At 38.0% G+C, this 15,147-nt stretch overlaps 1 protein-coding gene across 1 annotated transcript in view; it reads right to left on the bottom strand.

Annotated features, from left to right (window-relative positions):
• The window catches only part of DMD (dystrophin), a 2,243,521-nt gene that overhangs the window by 1,203,939 nt on the left and 1,024,435 nt on the right, over nt 1-15,147 (bottom strand). Inside the window, exon 43 of the mRNA XM_060293058.2 lies at nt 3,016-3,188. Coding sequence (XP_060149041.1) covers nt 3,016-3,188 — 173 coding nt within the window. The remainder of the gene's footprint in view (nt 1-3,015; nt 3,189-15,147) is intronic.

Genomic DNA, 15,147 nt, shown 5'->3' with positions numbered 1-15,147 from the left:
AGATTCATCTTATAGCTTGATGCTGGGTGTGTTTCTGGGTGCATATCCTGGTCTTCCTTGACAATTTCTGCCCATATTTAAACCTGACTCGCAGGCCTTTCCATTGATTCCATGAGTTACCTGATATCCTTCCAATTATATTATCCTACCTAAGGTAACTGGAGTTACTTTCTGTTAGTTGTAACTCAGAACCTTGAACAGTCCACTGAACTTGCTTTATTCCTGACTCTGAGTAAGATGCTCCTATTCCACTCCCCAAGGATCTTGTTCTCACCCTCTCACATCGCTCACATCTGTCAACCTGTAATTTATTGGCTGTTTGTCCATTTTCTCTCTAGGACTGGGAGGTTCTTCAAATCAGGGACTGAATTTAAATCAACTCTCCATGGTGCTCAGGAAAATGTGAAAGCATATAAGAAAGAATTAGCAGGCATGAAGACTATAAGAGCCAGAAGACCATTATTTTTATCTTCAAAATTGCCAAGCTTGATCGAGTCATTATCATGTATAAGCAGTCTGCTAAGCACTCTACATACATTGTGTCATTTAATCCTCATAACAACTCTATGACTTAGAAAATATTTTTATCCCATTTTATAGATAAGGGAATTGTGGAGCATAAAGGTTAGGGAACTTGTTCAAGGACATAAATCCAGTCAGCAGGAAAGCCAGGATTCCAAAACAAGTTGAACTCTAGTGTCTGTGCTCACAAGCAATAACTTAAAACAGTTTTACTTGAGACTAGACTAAAAGTCACAGGAAATTTAGCAGCTCCTGACCAATTCCTAGAGGAACCCAGTTAGAGAAAAATTAGGATACTTTTGCAGAATCTGGATAAGAAAAGAGTGGGTCTACTGGCGTTAGTGACACACTATCTCTTGCCAGACATAGGAAAGACCCCACCCAGACATGGGGTGAGAATTCAGGAAAGACCTCACCCAGATGTGGGGTGAGAATTCAGCTTACTCTCTCTGTGGAATGGCATTAGTCTTCTGCTTCTTTTAAAGACTATGGTTGAAGGTGAACTGAAAGGGAAAGAGTTGTATGACTGTCATAAGGGAATACCCAGCTCACAGACCAAAGATGACATAAAGTGGGGGAGAAGTCTCAGAAAGCAGAAAGTTTCACCTCTGCTTTCGTGCAAGAATGGGAGGTGTCTATAGAAGCACAGTAACCACTGGCTACCCAAGAACCCTGCAAGGTTCTTAAGGGATAGTGTTGGTGGCCTTGGATGGCTGGAAGAAAACACTGAGAGAAGACAACAAAGACAAAAACATCTCCAAAGTGGAATGAGCACCCCAAAAGACAGTGATGAAATTGACCTCATTGGAGCAACTTGTAAAAGCTCATTTTGACTCAATGTGGGCTACTGAGAGATGTACCATGATGGCAATAAGAGTTTGTCTTTTGCAGCATATACATAGGGTTGCTGAGTTTCTTTCCCTTTATCAAGAATGGCTTTGGATACCCTAGGGCCCACTGTTTTCCAGTAAGTTGAGATAGAACTACTGGACCATCCAGGGAAACATATTCTCAGGCTTCTTGCAGGAGGCTTCAGTCCATACACACTGAACATCCACTTCGTGCTCAAGACTACCTTAATCCTGAGCATACCACACAAAATAAAACACAGCTTTTGTCTCTCAGGTGCTTGTGCAGGAGGCATAAAAGGAAAAAATCAATCAATAAAATCGACTGCTATGTAGTAAATTCTAGGAATAGGTCACTTTGGAGCAGGTCCTCTACAGAGTAGCCACCAAGTCTGGTGACATCTGCAAATACATAAATAGTATGTTGATATATTCCATTAATGTTAAACTAATATCTAACTTTCTATGATCAACTAATATTTTTAGGATTTTAAGAAGGAAATAACATCTCATATGAGACTTGAAGGGCAGGTAGGCCAGAGAGGGCAGAAAACATTTGTGAATCTTTAAATCAATTTAATAGTGATAGAGCAGAATTTGGAGGGGTTGTAGGGCAGGCAGGAATTGATAAACAGTGAGGCTGACCAGAGGAGCAGGGGTCATGTGAAAGCCTTATATCCCCAATTAATAAGTTTGCACTTTATTCTAAAGGGAATGTAAGTTTTCTTACACTTAAGAAAAAGAATTCTGGATGAAAGATAATGGGGAACAAAGTGGGGATGATCACTGGAGACAACTGAGATTTCTGCTAGAAGTATTGATTTAGGAATCTAATGCAGTAAATGAAGAACAAAAATAGAAGTAAAGATGGCAAGAAATGGACAGATCTGAGAGATATTAAGGAGGTTCTTTGTAATTATTAAAAATGATTTGATTTCCTCTGAGAATAATGAAGAAGATGGTCTTGAACAAATCTTTGAAACCAATTGTTTTAAGCCATTACAACTTTATTCCTTTTAACCTAAAATTGGAAGATAAAACAATATCTTCTTGTAGTATGAGGCTAAGAAATGTATGTGACTTTTAAAAATCTGGTCAACAGTTGGATATTTTAATTAAGGGAAGCACTAAAAATTAATTATTTTAAATCAACAAATTCCTTGTAGCAAAAAAGTGAGGGGACTTCCAAATGTAAAGGATCACCTTCAAAACAGAAACAACACACGAAAATCAACTTTGTGTTGCCAGCTTATATTTCCAATATATTAATCTAAGTATATCAAATGGTTATAAATCTATAGGATACAGATTTGACCAAAGGTATACAATTTATATTGTACAATTATTTAAACCACCTCAATTAAATGACCAGATGGGTTTTGACATTACCTGAAATTTTAGAGGATATTATAGTGCTCCAACGTAATACTAACTTCAGTACAGAAAAATTTGTTGAATTCAGCTCATTAGTCTGAACTGTTCATCATTATTTTTTCTTACTCCACTTACCTTTTTCCAGTGAAAGTGATACTTCTCCCTCTCTTCCTCCCTACCTCTCTTTTTTTCCATGGAGAACACTGAAATGAACTCTAGAATTCCTGGGAGACAGGTATAATCATTTAGTAAAAGGAAAAGTGGTACCTACCCTTGTCGGTCCTTGCACATTTTGTTAACTCTTTCCCATTGGAAATCGAGCTGTGAGAGAGCTTCCTGTAGCCTCGCCTTTTCCACCGGTGTGGCACTTTGCAATGCTGCTGCCTTCTTATTGTGAATAACGTCAATCCGACCTGAGATTTGTTGCAGGCTGTCTTTTATATTCTGTAATATTGAAATTTTAAAGCAAGTCAAAAATGATTCAGCTGTCTATGGAAAGAGACGAAAGGAAATTTATCAACCCCCAAAGTAACTAATGGCCTCGCATTTTTAATATGGACTTTTTTTTTAAACATCTTTATTGGGGTATAATTGCTTTACAATGGTGTGTTAGTTTCTGCTTTATAACAAAGTGAATCAGTTATACATATACATATGTTCCCATATCTCTTCCCTCTTGCATCTCCCCCCCCCATCCCACCCCTCCAGGCGGTCACAAAGCACCGAGCCGATATCCCTGTGTCATGCAGCTGCTTCCCACTAGCTATCTACCTTACGTTTGTTAGTGTGTATATGTCCATGACTCTCTCTCGCCCTGTCACAGCTCACCCTTCCCCCTCCCCATATCCTCAAGTCCGTTCTCCAGTAGGTCTGTGTCTTTATTCCTGTCTTACCCCTAGGTTCTTCATGACATTTTCTTTTCTTAAATTCCATACATATGTGTTAGCATACGGTATTTGTCTTTTTCTTTCTGACTTACTTCACTCTGTATGACAGACTCTAGGTCTATCCACCTCATTACAAATAGCTCAATTTCGTTTCTTTTTATGGCTGAGTAATATTCCATTATATATATGTGCCACATCTTCTTTATCCATTCATCCGATGATGGGCACTTAGGTTGTTTCCATCTCTGGGCTATTGTAAATAGAGCTGCAATGAACATTTTGGTACATGACTCTTTTTGAATTTTGGTTTTCTCAGGGTATATGCCCAGTAGTGGGATTGCTGGGTCATATGGTAGTTTCTATTTGTAGTTTTTTAAGGAACCTCCATACTGTTCTCCATAGTGGCTGAACCAAATCACATACCCACCAGCAGTGCAAGAGTGTTCTCTTTTCTCCACACCCTCCCCAGAATTTATTGTTTCTAGATTTTTTGATGATGGCCATTCTGACTGGATTAATCTCCAAAATTTACAAGCAGCTCATGCAGCTCAATAACAAAAAAATAAACAACCCAATCCAAAAATGGGCAGAAGACCTAAATAGACATTTCTCCAAAGAAGATATACAGACTGCCAACAAACACATGAAAGAATGCTCAACATCATTAATCATTAGAGAAATGCAAATCAAAACTACCATGAGATATCATCTCACACCAATCTATTGACTTTTAAAAGTCATTAGCCTTGAACCCCAGTGATTTCAACATGCCCAACTTCAATGGATAATTCACAGTCCTCATCTTGATACAGGTGATCACTCACTCCCTCCATCTTAAAACTCTACCTTCATTTGACTTCTGTAACCTGAATTTTTCTGGTTTTTCCTCCACCTTCTTGTCCACTGCTTCTCAGTCTGCTTTACAGAATCCTTCCCATCTTACTAATCTCTTAATATTGGAGTGCTCTAGCTCAGTTCTGACACCTTTCCTTGTCTATCTATATTACCTCTTATTTGGTCCCATGACTGTAAATAATCTCTATATGACAATGACTCTCAAACTTACATCTCCAGCCCTGACCTCAACTCTGAAATCCAGACTCACAAATCTAGGTACTTTCTTGACACTTGGATGTCTCATGAGCATCTCAACCTTAGCATAACCACATTCTGAACTGCATCCCCGTATCCTTCTCTTCCCATGGTTTTCTCTCCTTTGGTAAATGACATATCAATTGATAGTTATTCAGGCTGACAACCTTGGAATCATCCTTGGTCTTTCTTTTTTAATCTCCAGTATTCAAATTGTTGGACAATCTTGTTGGCTCTACTTCTAGAACATGTCCAGAATTTGACCACTTCTCATTATCTCCCTTGCTATTGCTCTGATGATATAAGTTATCCTTATATCTCACCTAGATTATCACAATAGCTACCTAAATGATCCTCCTGCTTCCAGTCTTGCCCCTCTCCCAGTCAATTCTCCACACAACAGCCAAAGAAATTCTTATAAAGCATAAATCAAATCATATTAATTCTCTTCTCAAAACCCTCCAATGGCTCCTCATCAAACCCATAGTCTTTTTTTTTTTTTTTTTTGGCCCAGATGCCCGACTCGTGGGATCTTAGTTCCCCAACTAGGGATTGAACCCGCGCCCAGCAGTGGAAGCGACAAGTCCTAACCACTGGACCGCCAGGGAATTCCCAATCCATAGTCTTTATCATGGCCTACAAATCTCTACCTAGCTTGGCTGTACACCGCCTGACATTATCATCTTATTTTTTCCTTATTCTGCATTTGCTGTCCTCTCTGCCAAAAATACTCTTTCCCTCCAAGACACTTATATGGCTGTTTTCCTCACTTCTTTCTCATCTCAGAAGAGCCTTATCTACTGTTCCATTTTAAGTAGCAGCGCCAACTGCTCTGTATTCCCTGTATTGTTCATTTTTCTTCATGGCACTTATGACTAACATGAAATTATACAACTACTGGTTCCTCTACATCACTAGACTAGATCCTATGAGTGCAGGGATGTTACCTGTCTTGCTCTATATTGGGTTTCCAGAGCTCAAACCTGTGCCTGGCACATGGTAGGTACCCAGTGCATTTGTGTTGAATAAGTGAAAGTATCTAAAAATTTAACTCCATAATTTTAAAGTCTAGATTATATTTAAGGGGAAAATACACAATGCCATTAAGTAATAAAAATCTTTTAAAATATTAATGTTCAAAAAATGCTAAAAACTTACATATTTGTCTAGTCTTACAAATGTGAATTTGGTTATTTTGCTCATCTGCATTGTCAAAGACAAGTCAATTGAGTAAACATTTATTGAGCTCTTTCCTGTACAAGGACCAATACAGAGAAAGTAAAGGTAGGTGAAGCACAGTTTTATTTGTTTTGAAGAAGTTTTAAATTGATCTCATTGAGGTAGTAAGGGAGGATGTGGTTTGGAAACTGAAGGAAACAATTATAGTTTAGAAGTCCCAGTTAAATGATGAGAAAATATTTGATGAGTGGTCTAAGTGGTACCAAATCTTTTCTCAAAGTTCAGAAAAGGAATGAATCATATATCATATATGGTCACAAGCCAAGGAAAGGGCTCATAAAGGAAGTGCAATTTGGGGTAGACACAGCTGAGTAGTTGAAGTGGAAAGGACATCATACTTAGTAGGTAATACACACGCAATGACAGGGAACATGAGTAGCCGTATACGACTGACATTTCAGAAATGTACAGGATCAGGGAAGATGGGTCAGAAAACAGAGGCTGGAGATGATTAATAATGTGCTTTAAAATACTGCATGTAATTCAGTAGACAGTGGGGAACCATGACGTGTGTGTGTGCATGTGTAGTAATTTCAAATATATACAAAAGCAGAAAAGGAAAAAAGGAAAATAGTACAAACAGCCCCCATGAGCCCATTATCCAGTGCCAACACTTATGAAACCATGGACAATTTTGTTTCATTATATTTCCACCCATTCACCTCCTCAACTGGATTATTTTGAAACAAATTGATATATTATCCATAAATACTTCAGCATGTTTCCAATATACGTGAATTGTTTTCAAGGAAAGTACACATAATACCATATCCTACATCTAAAAACTTTAAAGTGTTATTAATGTAATCAAATATCTAGTTGTCCTTCATAATTGAGTTGAATTGAGAAAGTTGTTTAGGAAGGAAACTTGGCAGAACTCAGTGACTGTTTGTTGGGTGAAGAAGAGGAAAGACTTGAATAACTCCCAGGTTTCTGGCCTGAGCATCCGGATGAATACTGATATCTGAGTAAAAGGATTTCAGATGGATGAACAGGTTCTGTGTGCACATGCATTTGTGTGTGTGTGTGTGTGTGTGTGTGTGTGTGTGTGTGTGTGTAACAGATGATTTCCTTCTGGACACATATTATGAAGCCTTTGGGTTGTCAGACAATAGACATTCAATAGGCAGTTGGCAACAGACTTTGAGAATATGAATGAGATGGCAAATATCGTTGGGCCATACGTATTCTCACATTTCCACACGGTCTGGCCTTTCTGAGCAAAGAACATTGGCATCTGGGTTAGAGGATAATTGAATAGCAAACATACCTTGGTGTTTAGATTAGTGCATTTTTCCAGGGAGACTTAGAAGCTTATCTTTCTTGGATCCCTTTGCTTACATTCCAACTTACATTCTGAGGATAACAGACCTAGACCTTCCCCTCTCTCTGGAGAGGATGTGTTTACATTCCAGAGCAAAGGTCTCTCTCTGTTTGTCTCTCTCTTCCCGCCTCTCTCTCCCCTCACCCACCCAAGTCCCTCCATGTCTGTCTGTCTGTCTCTATCAGATGTGCCAAATCCTTTATATAAGCTCTAATGTTTATAATGTTGGGGTTTCTCTCTTGTACATCTGGCCCTCACTGCACGTCTCATGGGGATTTGAGTAATTAGTGAGATGTTCTCTGACCCAGAGATCACATGCTTCCTGTCAGGATAAATAAATACAGTTGACCCTTGAACAAAATGAGGGTTAATCTGTGTATAATTTACAGTTGGCCCTCCGCATCTGTGGTTCCTCCGCATCCACGGATCCACCCAACCATGGATTGTATAGCACTGTAGTATTTACTGTGGAAAAATATCCACATGTAAGTGGATCCATGAAGTTCAAACCCATGTTGTTCAAGGGTGAACTGTATAAATATAAAAACTTAACAGGTATCAATAAAATGAACATATTTGCTGACTTGCAGGCAAAATTGGGGTGGTTCAACCATGTGTGAGATGGAGACTAGGCTAGATAGGGGGTGCCTGTTGCTAAGCCTGCAGCTTCCCAGAAGGCTGGCTCTGAAGCAAACTCCATTGGGCAGCAGGAGAGAAGTCATGGGTAGATCTTAGGGAGCTTTCCTGCCTCATTCTAAGACTTTATGACTGTGGTGCATGAGGACTTGTCTTGGGGGAAGATTAATCTATAGAATCTTGTGAGGATATAGATAATGTCGGTTGTAAGGGGCAAAAGTCAATGCTTACAATGGGACCCTGAGGAAAGCAGCTGTGTTCCCAGGTCTTCAAATCAGCTAGACACAATGGTTATGGGTGATGTGAGTGAATTTCAGAGAGAGAGAGAGAGAGAGAGAGAGATTGTTTATAAAATTCCAAGGTGTTGTCTTCAAGTCCATGAACACCTTGCGATTAGAAGGTTTCATTATTTTTTTGTTAAGCAACTCAATTTAACTCTGTGGTCAGAATACGTATCTAACAAGTATTACCATGTGAGAGAAAGGAAGGCATGCCAACACAGAAATATCCTGTGAGATTCCTTATCTGGAGAAATGCAGGTTAAAATTTTCTTCTGCCAGTGTTACAGAATTGCTAGTCAGTGGAATGTAGTAGGTGTTGTTTCATTACAGGAGAGATGGTCAAATTGCTCAGAAACTTTTGTTAGAGTGAAAGCGTGAGAAGAAAATTTGCCTAACGACGACCCTTTGTGGAAAGCAGAGGTCGAGGTTGGAGATGAATATGTCTGAAGAGTAGATCTCATCAGACCTTGGAGAAGAACCAGAAGAGTAAAATATTTTAAAACTAAAGGGAGAACGAATATCAGGAAGGAGGGAGGGAGGGAGCCACCCAGAAGTCAAATGCATCTAGGAACAGGAGTAAAAAGTCAACTGTGGATATTTAGGAGGTGACTGGTGATCTTATCAAGAGCAATCTCAGCATATTGAAAGTATGGAAATGTAAATCTGGACAGAGAAGACTGTCTTCCATTGTCAACCTCTTTCACTACAAAATTGAAAATAGCTTAGTACTACACTATGGTTTGCTTTATTTGACATAAGACACTTCTTTATGGAGGAAAAGTTTACTACTAATAAAAACAAAACTGAGAATATAACAAAAATTTTTAAAAGACAGAATGGATCTTGTATATGTTATCTATGTCCTAGAAGTGCCTTCACTCAAGCAAACCTCTTATATTCGTTCTTTCTTTTATCCACCTGGCAAAATTTCATTACCATCTCCTGATGGCTCTGAGACTAGAGTCTTGGGTGGAATATTTAGGGCTACCCCACTAGCTGGATTAGATCAGGTGCACCAACATGACTTCTTTTCTGCTTCTGTTAACTCTGCTGACCTGGACAGCCTGACAAAATGACCTTTGCCAGTGCTTGCACTGGCTCAAATCCTGTTGATGTGAGTCACGGACTCCATGTTAACGTGGCTGCCAGCCCAAGGGCAAAATTCCAGAACTCTGACAAGTGCTCCACTTGATACCAAGCATCCAGCTGACTGACATGCTGATTATTGAAATTCACACTGGGGCAACCAGCCCCATTTGTCCGTGTGTTGGGAGCCCAAACACTTAAAATGAATAGCTGTAATTTCCTAAAGGGGTAAAATTCAAGAGAAGAGAAGGAGGATCTTCCCCACTGGTCTAAAAGTAATCCATTCATGGCTTTCATGCGGGGTGTGTGTGAGAGAATATATAGTCTCTCTCTGATGATTTGAGTTTGCAAAGCTTCCTGATTTTAATCCAAATCTCTGGAGAGTTCCCAGTTCTCTGGAGAGTGATGGAATTGCTTAGAATCAAGTTATGAACAGTTTTAGCAATTCTGGGCAGCATGTTGTAAAGGCCAGAAAACTTTCTATCTTAAATGAGAAAAGCAAAAAGCAAGAACTGGGGTAGGAGATGTCATACTCCCTGGATACCGAGATAATAGCTCCTTGGTGCATTCTCAGAGAATGCTGTCAAAATTGGCTGGAGTCCAGGAAATCCTTTTTAAAGTCCCTCCGCATACTCTTGTCCCTGAGGCACTGCACACAGAAAAATGGTATATGCACCAAAGAAAATTCTGTAGCAGTTTCCACAGTTTAAAGTCAGAGATGAGATCTTTTATAGCTTTTTACTATTTTAGTTTGTCTAGAAATAAGTGATCTTTACAGTTTCTGACCCTCTGAAAATGAAACCATAGTCACTGTAGTTGCTATGGTGATAGAAAAATCCCTAGGATCACTACAGAGTATATTATTTCCATTTCTCTCCCTGAAATAGTTCCTTACCTTACCTGAAAATATGATTGCAAAATGAGGAAGCACACACTTTTTAGTCAACTTCCTTCCTGATGTTGACATGCACCTATGAAATGACCTCCCTACTCCCCATTTCAATTCTGTGAGATGTTTATTTGTCAGTCACTCTTCCTGGAAATGGAAATTTCAATTTCTGGAAGGCACGCATACATAAGTCTATATAATTTAAGTCCTTGATATTTCAAAATAGCATCCTTTCCACTCTGGTTCACAGAATCAAATAAGTTACCCTTAGTTATACACTTTTTTTTTTTTTTTTGCGGTACGCGGGCCTCTCACTGTTGTGGCCTCTCCCGTTGCGGAGCACAGGCTCCGGACGCGCAGGCTCAGTGGCCATGGATCACGGGCCCAGCCGTTCCGTGGCATGTGGGATCCTCCCAGACCCGGGCACGAACCCGTGTCCCCTGCATCGGCAGGCGGACTCTCAACCACTGCGCCACCAGGGAAGCCCTATACACTTTTAATTGAGAAAATTTTGATGTGAAGCAACTTTCGCAACTGAAAGATGAAGTCCAAATATGTACAATAAGGGAAAACAGAAGACTATGAACTATACTGCTTTAACTCACATTTAGAGGTGAAAAGCCTGTTGTTTAAAGAAGAGCTCATTGATAACACAGTCATAGTAATATAGGCCTCAGCTTTGAGATAAATAATATTTAGAAATGTGGGTTTCCCTTTAAGAAAAGAATCAGTTTTTTAAGGGTATTCATAACACAAACAATTTGAACCTATAAGTACTTTGTTGATTCAAGTATTATGTAGTAAGTGTCTTTAATGAGCTAAAAAAGAGAAACTAAGACTACAGACAATTGATCTAGGGAACCAAACAAGGCACCTGTTTGCCAACTAATCAGGCTGAGATAAAGGTCTCAAGTAACTCTTAACTAGGCTCTGTTCTCTATCATAAGGGGCATATTTCTGCTGCTCAGTTTTTCTTCCTTTTAATGTAAAGCAACAACTACTCCCTTGCTGTTAGAATGTTCCACTATAGAGCATGCCTTTACCCACCTAAATGGTAAATCTATTTATATGAATGTCAAACTAGATACTGTAGAAAGTGAACGGGGCTGGAGTAGGAGACAGTGATATCTGATAAATTGAATGTATTATTAATCACTTCTGATGAAAATAAACTTAAACAAGAACTTAGTGAATTTATAATGTCTTTTCTTACTTATTACTTACTTATTGCAAGTATAATTATTTTATAATTATTCTGGAAAGTGCCTATATGATTTCTGTTTCTAAAAGTGCTATTTAAAATAGCATATTGCTATTGTGCCTTCTCTGTAATCTATAACTTATAGGTAGCCTTAGTCCTGTTTTATACCAAGAAGCAAGCTCAAACACAGGTTCCTAAGTTTAAAACTCTTACTGAGGTAAGATTTGAAATAATAGGTCGATCATATGATGTGTATACAAACTTTAATCTGAAATTCTGTCTTCTATTTTAAAGTTTGTAACAAAATATTTAGAAATTATTTATAAAATATTTACTTCAAATTTTGTAAGTGTTCACTTAGTAAAAGTGTTTCCATAAGAAAAGCTATCTTAAAATTGAAACAATATAGTTTCAGATATATAACAAAATAAGCTAAAATATAAGATAATATGAAATTGTCTAAGTGTATTTTCCCCCAAAACTGACTTCCATATTTCAATTATATTCTGGCTTGAAGTATACTGAATTTCATTTAAAAACTGTAAAATTGCTTTCTAGTGATTCTTCAGCTTTTATGTCCCCAAATGACTCATGGGAGCAGATGGCTTTAAACACCTATAATTCACATTTTTTTTAAACCATATTTACTTCTTTTTTTTTTTTTTACATCTTTATTGGAGTATAATTGCTTTACAGTGGTGTGTTAGTTTCTGCTTCATAACAAAGTGAATCAGTTATACATATTTACTTCTTGAAGAAAATTTCTATTTGGTTCACTAAAAGCTTCTTCATCACATCTTCTCCCACCTCTGCACCATTCAGTACTGTTAAGCATAGCCTTCGCCACACAGCCCTGGTCTCTGTAGCCCTACCAAGTTCCGCTAGGCCTCAGGTTTCTCTCCATTTCTCTGAGAGCTATAGCTCTGTCTTCATTCATTAACGCAACAAATATCTGTTGAAAACCTACCATGTGCCAGATACAGTCTAGGTACTGGGGATACGATAGTGAGTCGGAAAGACAAAGTCCTCCTTTTTCTGTTAGCTCACAAGCACTTTGCTGTAGCTTTTAGCCGAGTCGATCATTCAATGGCTGATTCCCTACATCTGCTGATGCCCACTATTGGACACTATTAGTGAATCTATAGAACCATCTTGACATCTTGCCTATCCCGTTTTCCAACTCCACCAATAAGATCCAGTTGTATCAAGGTGATATTTAGATTGTGGGAGTGGCTGAGATTGTCCACAGAGGCGGGGTTAGAGGAAAGAGGGCTGGGAAAGGAACATCAGAAAAACCCATATTTTGCGAGCAAGTGTGGAGGAAGAACTAAAGAATGATTCCAAAATTTATATCTCTAATTGAGATGATCTCCTGAACTTTGACTTATATATATCCAGTATATCCAATATGTCTCTTGATATCCACATGGATGTGTAATAAACATCTTAGACTTAACACATCAAAACTAAACTTACACTCAACCTTGCACCCTAACCTGATACTCCTGCCGTTTTCCGCATGATACAGTTAATGGCAGCTCCATTGTCCCAGTTGTTCATGCCAAAATTCTTAGTGTTATCCTTGAATCCTCTCTCTACCAACCCACATGCAACTGGCCACCAAATCCTATGGGCTCTACCTTGAGAATGTATTCAGGACTTAAACCCCCTGCCACTCTGATCCAAACCATCATCTCTAGCTTGGATAGTTCTGGATATGGGTATAATAACAGTGCTTTCCTAATAGGGTTGCTGTGGTGACCATACAAGCTACCACAAGTAAAGAATTTAGAATGGGTCCTGGCACATAATAAATCAGTAGTAGCCAAATGCCACTTATAGTCAAAGCATGAATATTTCAAAGGCTTTATCTTCTACAAAATTATTCTCAGTTTCTGCTTTCTACATTGCTTGCTCCTCTTCACAAATTCAGTTACACTCATGCCTTATACTGTGTATTTTGTCTATATTATGTCTCTCTTACTTTTATTACTTTCTAACTTGTTTGTGTAACTCTGACATGTGTATTCGATTAATGTTACAAATTACCAGAGCACAGGGATCACATCTTCTATTTCTCTTTTAGAGAGTTAAACACAGTATTCGAGGCTCAATACATATGTGTTAATTTGAAGTGAAAAGTTGAGTTGAAGCTCTGAATCTTAACTTGCTTATGAAAACCAATTTGAATGGAACCACTGAACCTTTAAGGTTTGTTACATTGTTCTTGAACTGTTGCAGGCATGCATTCAGGCCTGAACAGATGTTGTGCGTGCTTCAGGCATCTCCCTGTTTATTCTATTTTACTTTTACTGGTTATTTAGCTGTTAGAGTAAATAGTGGAATAACAGTCCATCTGTATTTCCTGGCCAAGTTTCTCCATGGTTACCTCACAGTACCTCAGATACCTAACAACAGACAAAGTCCTTCATTTAGAATTATGCCTAGTTCCCCAGATGTCACAGAGCACCAATGAGAACAAAAAGAAACCTGCAAAACCTGCACTTCACTGTTCCAACTGTTCCACAAAGACAACAATCCTAGCCATCAGCACCAACTAAACGAAAAATGATTTCATAAATCCTTCTGTGATAGGTACATTTTGCATTATGTTGTGCACACTGTCAAAATCTTTTACAAAAAAAAATCTTGATAGAAAAATCGGCTCTTGCGCATAGCAAAGGAGAATTGTGTAGAAGCAAATGCTTTTCTCATCATTCAAAATTAGATATATGGTATTCTATGTTTCCAAATATTTTAGAACCAGGACATGCCTTTAAGTCTTGTGTAACTGAGCAAAGGAGGGGCAGATAGATTTTATGAAGAAAAATTCTACGGCAATACAGTAATCCAGGGAGACCTGAAAAACTGATTACCACTGAGGAATGGGATTGAAAAAATGTGGACAGGATGCTTTTCTTTCTTCTTTTCACTTTATACTATTTTATCCTATTTAAATATACAATCATGAGCATCTTATTATTCTGATAAAGAATGGAAAATCTAGCACGTGTCATCAAGCAAGTTTACAGATAACTACTATACACAACTGAATGTAATTAAGTCTGTACAAATTAATACAAATGACAGTACACTATTTTGGAAAATAAAGGAAACATATTTGGTAATATTTTGCCCATTTTATAAATGATTAACGCTGTTGACACTGGGAGAACATGCTTTCTATCACAGCATTTTACATTTGGGATAGAAAAGCAAAACCACTGTTTCATGTAATTGTTCTGAACCTAAACGCACAAATTTAAGAAAACTAACAAACGACAAAACAAAACATGTTAACAACATGTTTTGTTAGGATAGGGATCTTAATACTCTTCCTTCTTTCTTTATCTTTTTGGAAACCCCAGAGATTTCCCTAATGGTGAGAACATCCTTTTGCCTCAGGTTTGGAAGACTCAATTTGGGAATTTGTAGTAGTTGGTATCCATTAATTAAAGTGATTTACAATACATAGTTCTTGATTTTTTCCTTGACTGTTTAATTACATGCATTAGGATTCAGAAACAAGTAGACGGGTAAAAGTCATTGTATTAGATTGAACTATATGCAATTGCCAATGTTTGAACATTTTGACCCACATAATGCCAATTCATAAGATTCAACTGAATGTTACTGAAGTATCAACATGCTCATGACTACCATTTTAAGCAAGAAAATTGATACAGATCAGCTTTTTTAAATGGCAAAAGAAAAACAACAAAATAAATAACAAAAATAAGTCTCATAATTCCAAGGGAAAAAAAACCA

This window comes from Globicephala melas, chromosome X (genome assembly GCF_963455315.2).
Source record: "Globicephala melas chromosome X, mGloMel1.2, whole genome shotgun sequence".
Taxonomy (NCBI): Eukaryota; Metazoa; Chordata; class Mammalia; order Artiodactyla; family Delphinidae; genus Globicephala; species Globicephala melas.
Note: the sequence above shows the minus strand (reverse complement) of the source record. Positions and strands in the feature narration are given on the sequence as shown.